General features: G+C 50.7%; 1 protein-coding gene across 1 annotated transcript; it reads right to left on the reverse strand.

Annotated features, from left to right (window-relative positions):
• Positions 1-1996: 1996 nt before the first annotated feature.
• On the reverse strand, positions 1997-4641 carry PSMG3 (proteasome assembly chaperone 3). The gene is made up of 3 exons (XM_032230139.1): positions 4544-4641; positions 3355-3590; positions 1997-2544 (listed from the first exon to the last, which is right to left on the reverse strand). The coding sequence occupies exons 2-3, from the start codon at positions 3568-3570 to the stop codon at positions 2392-2394; spliced, it is 369 nt and encodes a 122-aa protein (XP_032086030.1). The 5' UTR covers positions 3571-3590; positions 4544-4641; the 3' UTR covers positions 1997-2391.
• Between the last annotated feature and the right edge of the window lie 2044 nt (positions 4642-6685).

Below are 6685 nucleotides of genomic sequence, written 5' to 3' on the forward strand. Positions count from 1 at the left end.
GGAATAGACTCAAAAGATTTAATCCTAGAAAACCAGTTTAGGGTAGCGGTGAAGGCCAGAGGCTAGAAATTAACTAGGTGACTTTGGCCAGTCCCTCTCTCAGGCCTACGAGCCGAGGTGGCGCAGTGGTTAGAGTGCAGCACTGCAGGCTACTTCAGCTGACTGCAGTTCTGCAGTTCGGCTGTTCAAATCTCACCGGCTCAAGGTTGACTCAGCCTTCCATCCTTCCGAGGTGGGTGAAATGAGGACCCGGATTGTTGGGGGTGATATGCTGACTCTGTAAATCGCTTAGAGAGGGCTGAAAGCCCTATGAAGTGGTAGATAAGTCTAACTGCTATTGCTATTGCTAGGAAGCAGGTAAGGGCCAACCATTTGGGGAACCTTGCCAAGAAAAACTGCAGGTTTTCCAGCTAAGCCACCTTAGCTGGCTCCAGCTAAGCCACCTCCCAGCTAAGCCAGCTCCCCTTCCCATGTTCATTTCTGGAACCAAAGTCATCATTTTAGTTTGTTACGTTTTCCATCTTTCATGGTCCAATCCAGACTTTTTTTTTAGTCTTGGCCCCTTTAAGATGTACGGACTTCAGCTCCCAGAGTTCCCCAGCTAGACATGCTCTTCCTCCTCCTCCTCCTCCTCCTCCTCCTCCTCCTCATCATCATCATCATCATCATCATCATCAGGATAGGGTGGAAACAATGCTTTTTAAACTTTCTTTTGTTGGAAGAAAATGTCCTTCTGGGTTCAGCTCCAAGTGGGGGAAAAGACACTGGAAACATGGAGGCTGCTGGAAAAGATGGTTTAATGGTGGACAGGATCACACGGCTTGAGCTCCTGAACAGAAAAGGGGGATCACATGCTTCCAGATGTTGGGTGAAGAAGAAAAAAAAGACTGAAATTCCTTAGTCTTATGCCCTCTCTGGCTTTTGATCTTGAATTCTGGTTGTCAGACTCCCAAGGGTCCATGCAGGGGCAACTCTCCAGGCTTGTGAGTCCAAGTTTGGTTGAGCATTGCTTTTTCCCAAGTGCCCTGTGGTGAGATGGGTAAAGGGCTAATTCTACCATGCCTTAATCCCTCATGCTGGAGTTGAAGGGGGAGGTCTTTGTTATGTAGAGTAGACTGGCCCAGGCCTTTTAATGGCCTGTTGACAAAGGTGGGGGCTATTAAGAGTGCTTAATCTGCTTCCTACCTAAAACATGTTTCTCCATTTCTGATCCAGGGAAATATAATATTCTGCCTTTTCAATATTTCCCAGGATATTTCATTCTTCCAGGAGAGGGGTGGTGCTTAATTCCTACACTTTTAAGGAGTCAGTTAAACAGACCAACATCACTGTAAACATATTGCAATTCCTTTATTGTTTTACTCCAGCAAGAACAAAATATGGTAACGGTAGTTTCAGAAGAAGGGAGCAAAGTTATTCCGAACTGATTCCAGTTGCTTCCAGAATGAGAATGGATGGAGAGGAAACCCTCAATAAGGAAGATAGTAGAATAACTACTGTGTGATCTGAACTACTTCCAATATGCTAAAACTGAAATGTAAGAGGGGGGAAAAAAAAGAAAGAAATGTGTGTGTGTGTTAAACATTACAGCTGGGAAAAACCTGCCTCCTTTTCAACTCTTGAAGCTTCTATGGGTTCGTGGCGCGACAAAACCACGGTCCACTAAAGCGCGCCCGATTAAAGCGCGTACGTGACGTCATCAGCAGCGCGACAAATAAAATTAAAAACAAATTAAATTAAAATTAAAACAAAATTAAAGCAAGCCGATTCACATAAAGGTAAGGGTTAGGTTTAGGGTTAGGTTAAGGGTTAGGGTTAGGGTTACGTTAAGCGTTAGGGTTAGGTTTAGCGTTAGGTTAAGGGTTAGGCTTAGGGTTAGGTTTAGGGTTAGGTTTGGGGGGGTTAGGTTTAGATTTACGCGTTAATTTTAAGTTTACCGCTCACAGCGTGCTGTTTTCGTCGCGCTGTGATGACGTCACGTACGCGCTTTCGTCGAGCGCGCTTTAGTCTACCGCAGTTTTGTGGTGGAACCCTATGGGTTTCCTTCCGCAGGGGAAAAAAAAATCCAAATCACTACAAGAAAATGTGATGTAAAATCGGCTGGGGTGAACTTGTAGATAGATGCAAACTTTTACAGGTTTCGGAACAGGGATTGTGAATATTTATATAACACGAATTGACACCCGTTGTGTCTGCTTACCCACAAATGTTCATTATCAAGGTTCAAAATAAGAAGAAAAAGTCACCTTGTGCACCAAGGGAGTCCAAATTTGGCAACTTTAAGACTTTTGGACTTCCAGACCTGATTTTAAGACCCATGGACTTCAAGTCCCAGAATTCCCCAGCCAGCAGAGCTCTCTCTGGCATCCAAAGAATTCTTCCGGCCCATCATCACCACACTCGGCACCGGTGGATGACTTCCTTCAACGTCCGGATGCCTTCGACGCTTTTGTCCTTCAGAGCCATGGCCAGTAGAACTGTCTTGCTGCCAGCTTCCTGCGACACCGAAGTGACCAGATGCTTGGCGGAGATGTGGACGAGGGGCTGAAAGTAAGCCAAGAAGATCTTAAGGGAACGTTTCTCCCCCCAAAAAAACTTCACCTTCCCCACCTCTTCCCTCCACGGCGTGGCCATCCAGCTAAGCCAGGAATCGGCAACCTTCAACACTCAAAGAGCCATTGGGACCCGTTTCCCACAGAAAAAACACCGGGAGCCACAGAAACCTTCCCCGTTGCCTGGTTATTTCCTGAGCAGCCACACAACTAGCACTATTAATTCAACTAGTAGTTGAATTAATTGTTCTGTGTTCTTCTGACACTTTTCTTGAATTTATCCATGGTTAGCAATAGCAATAGCAGTTAGGCTTATATACCGCTTCATAGGGCTTTCAGCCCTCTCTAAGCGGTTTACAGAGTCAGCATATCGCCCCCACAGTCTGGGTCCTCATTTCACCCACCTCGGAAGGATGGAAGGCTGAGTCAACCTTGAGTGGTGAGATTAGAACCGCCGAACTGCAGCTAGCAGTCAGCTGAAGTGGCCTGCAGTGCTGCACCCTAACCACTGCGCCACCTTGGCTCTAGTTGGTCTACTGGTTGGCCTACTGGGAGTCAAAAAGCTCAATAAATCGCATGCCAGCGGGAGGCGGTTGTGACGCATATTTTGAGTGGCAGGGAGCCGCAGCACAGGGATGAAAGAGCCACATGCAGCTCCAGAGCCACGGGTTTGGCTGAACCCTTGGGCTAAGCCATGAAGAAAGCTGGTGGACTCCCAAGAGAACAAAGGGAGTAAACAAGGGGGGAGGAAGTCAAGGAAAATACTTGGAGGTAACGGAGATAGGGATGGGAGGAAGACTACCTCGTCTTTGCCCAGGAGAACTTTGGTGGTCCACAAAGGCCGGTTGACCCCGTCAGGAACTGCCTCAGGCTCCACGGAGACCAGAGTCCCCATCTTTCCGTACTGGGTCACCACCACCAGGATTGTGGCTCCAAAGGCGGTGCACACCACCTCCGTCGGGACGCCACACACGACTTCTCTGGTTTGCTTTGAGAGCGGGATGGTCTTGGTCGCCATGGCAGGAATCGGTCCTTGCCCTACAGGAAAGCATCAGTAAGGAGGATGCAACACCTCAAGAGGCTTCCCGGCCAACTTCTCCGTAAGAGAAGGCTTGAGCTCCGGCTTCGTGGGCAGACGGTCCTTGAGGTGGACCCTGGTTCTTCCCAGTCCATTTGTCAGTAAGCAGGCCGTGAGAAAGTTTGCTTGGTGAGGAAATCTTAACCTTAAGCCTGAACTGTTCCAAGCATCCCTCTCTAAGGGGCATGGTGGGCCTGTCTGGATTTCCTTCCTTCCTGTTTCAAACTTTCACCTACCTCTCCTTCCTTCCCTCCCTCACACTCTCCATCTCTCCTTCATTTTTTCATCCATCTCTCCTTCCTACTCCCCTTCCTCACACTCTCCATCTCTCCTTCATTCTTTCATCCATCTCTCCTTCCTCCCTCCTACTCCCCTTCCGTCCTCCCTCATACTCTCCATCTCTCCTCCTTTCCTCCCTCCCTCCTTCCCCCCTCCCTCCTTCTCTCAACAACAAAGCAAAAAGCAATGAATAGGTAAAACCACTTTCGATATCGCCTTAAACCTCGCGTCGCCCTCGCCTGGTTCCTAAATATCCGCCTTCACTTTGTCTCCTGCGAGGCTTTGACAACGGACTCGCGCTCAGCCTGGCTCGGGTCGCGGCCCCCCAGCCCCAAACCATGACCGGAGCCTCGTGCCGACCCGGAACCCAAACCCTCCCAAGCCGCGCGGTCCAAGGGGGCGGAGGGGGGGGTGCGGCGTTCGGGCCCCCTTCCCCGGGGGAGAAGAAGGGAAGGCGCAGCGCCCGCCCGGCCTCCGCCTTCTCCAGCCAGCCCGGCTTGCGCGCAGGATGCGGCTGGGGGCAGCTGCGGCTCTCCAAAGCGCGCGGTTCGGCTCGGTTCGGCTCTCCGCGGCCGGCCCGGCCCTAGACCTTCGCCTCCCCCTGCAGCCCTGCTGCGCTCGCTCGCTTACTCACCCAAGCGGCCGTTTCTCTCCGCCTCCGCCGGTCTGGGCTGCTCCTGCACGCCTGCCTCCTCCCGGGCGGAGCGTCAAGCTGGGCGGAGCGCTTCCCCGAAGCCCGGAGCCTCTGGGCGTGTGCAGAGCGCCTGCTCTGGGCGTTGGGTCCAAGCGAAGCGGGGCAAATCATGGGCCGCCCGGCCACCCCGGGGAAGTGGCCTTGCGAAACAGGGATGGCGAAGGAAAAACGGGGACAGCGGGCTGGAGAAGGGCAGTGGGGCAGCCGCAGTAAGGAGCAGGAAGGTCTTAGCCATGGTTTATTGACTAAGCCAGCATCACACCACATGCTAAACTCTAAACCAGAATGGCTGGATTGGGTTGATATATTATGCCCATGTTTCCCAACCTTGGCAATTTAAAGATGTATGGACTTCAATTCCCAGAATTCTCCAGCAAGGCTGGCTGGGGAATTCTGGGAGTTGAAGTCCATCTATGCTGGCTGGGGAATTCTGGGAGTTGAAGTCCATCTATGCTGGCTGGGGAATTCTGGAAGTTGAAATCCACACATGCTGGCTGGGGAATTCTGGGAGTTGAAGTCCATCTATGCTGGCTGGGGAATTCTGGGAGTTGAAGTCCATCTATGCGGGCTGGGGAATTCTGGGAGTTGAAGTCCACACATGCTGGCTGGGGAATTCTGGGAGTTGAAGTCCACACATGCTGGCTGGGGAATTCTGGGAGTTGAAGTCCATCTATGCTGGCTGGGGAATTCTGGGAGTTGAAATCCACACATGCTGGCTGGGGAATTCTGGGAGTTGAAGTCCATCTATGCTGGCTGGGGAATTCTGGGAGTTGAAGTCCACACATGCTGGCTGGGGAATTCTGGGAGTTGAAGTCCACACATGCTGGCTGGGGAATTCTGGGAGTTGAAGTCCATCTATGCTGGCTGGAGAATTCTGGGAGTTGAAGTCCACACATGCTGGCTGGGGAATTCTGGGAGTTGAAGTCCACACATGCTGGCTGGGGAATTCTGGGAGTTGAAGTCCATCTATGCTGGCTGGGGAATTCTGGGAGTTGAAGTCCATCTATACTGGCTGGGGAATTCTGGGAGTTGAAGTCCACACATGCTGGCTGGGGAATTCTGGGAGTTGAAGTCCACACATGCTGGCTGGGGAATTCTGGGAGTTGAAGTCCACACATGCTGGCTGGGGAATTCTGGGAGTTGAAGTCCATCTATACTGGCTGGGGAATTCTGGGAGTTGAAGTCCATCTATGCGGGCTGGGGAATTCTGGGAGTTGAAGTCCACACATGCTGGCTGGGGAATTCTGGGAGTTGAAGTCCACACATGCTGGCTGGGGAATTCTGGGAGTTGAAGTCCATCTATGCTGGCTGGGGAATTCTGGGAGTTGAAATCCACACATGCTGGCTGGGGAATTCTGGGAGTTGAAGTCCACACATGCTGGCTGGGGAATTCTGGGAGTTGAAGTCCATCTATGCTGGCTGGGGAATTCTGGGAGTTGAAGTCCACACATGCTGGCTGGGGAATTCTGGGAGTTGAAGTCCACACATGCTGGCTGGGGAATTCTGGGAGTTGAAGTCCATCTATGCTGGCTGGGGAATTCTGGGAGTTGAAGTCCATCTATACTGGCTGGGGAATTCTGGGAGTTGGCACTTTCAAGTTGCCACAGCTAAGAGAGACTGCTTTAGGCTAAGAGAGAAACAAGCAAACCACATTCTGGTTTTTGGGTTATGTGCATGCAGCTTGTGGGTTTAACTCTTCGTCCCTCCACCACGTCCAACCATGCGTAACCATTCTGGGTGTGGGTGTGTCCCTGAATGGAGGAGTGGGCCTTCCCCAAAAGATAACCATTCAGTCAAATCCCTGTTCTAAAAAAAAAAAAACCCACCGTGCATTAAAGGGGGGGCTTTTAATGTGTGGCCCCAGTGATTAATTGGCAACATCTTTTTATAGTTGATCAAAATGTTCCTAATGAATACAGCCGATTCGCCCAATATAGCAAATGTTAATTTAAACCTCATTGATTTAAGCAGCACTGATTCAAACTCGGAGGCATGTCGCTGAGATTAACGGCCCTTATTTTCTTTCTTGAAAACCGCACAGACCTTTAATTTCGATATGATTTATTTGCAGGGCTGATGGAC

The sequence above is a fragment of the Thamnophis elegans genome, chromosome 14 (genome assembly GCF_009769535.1).
Source record: "Thamnophis elegans isolate rThaEle1 chromosome 14, rThaEle1.pri, whole genome shotgun sequence".
NCBI lineage: Eukaryota > Metazoa > Chordata > Lepidosauria > Squamata > Colubridae > Thamnophis > Thamnophis elegans.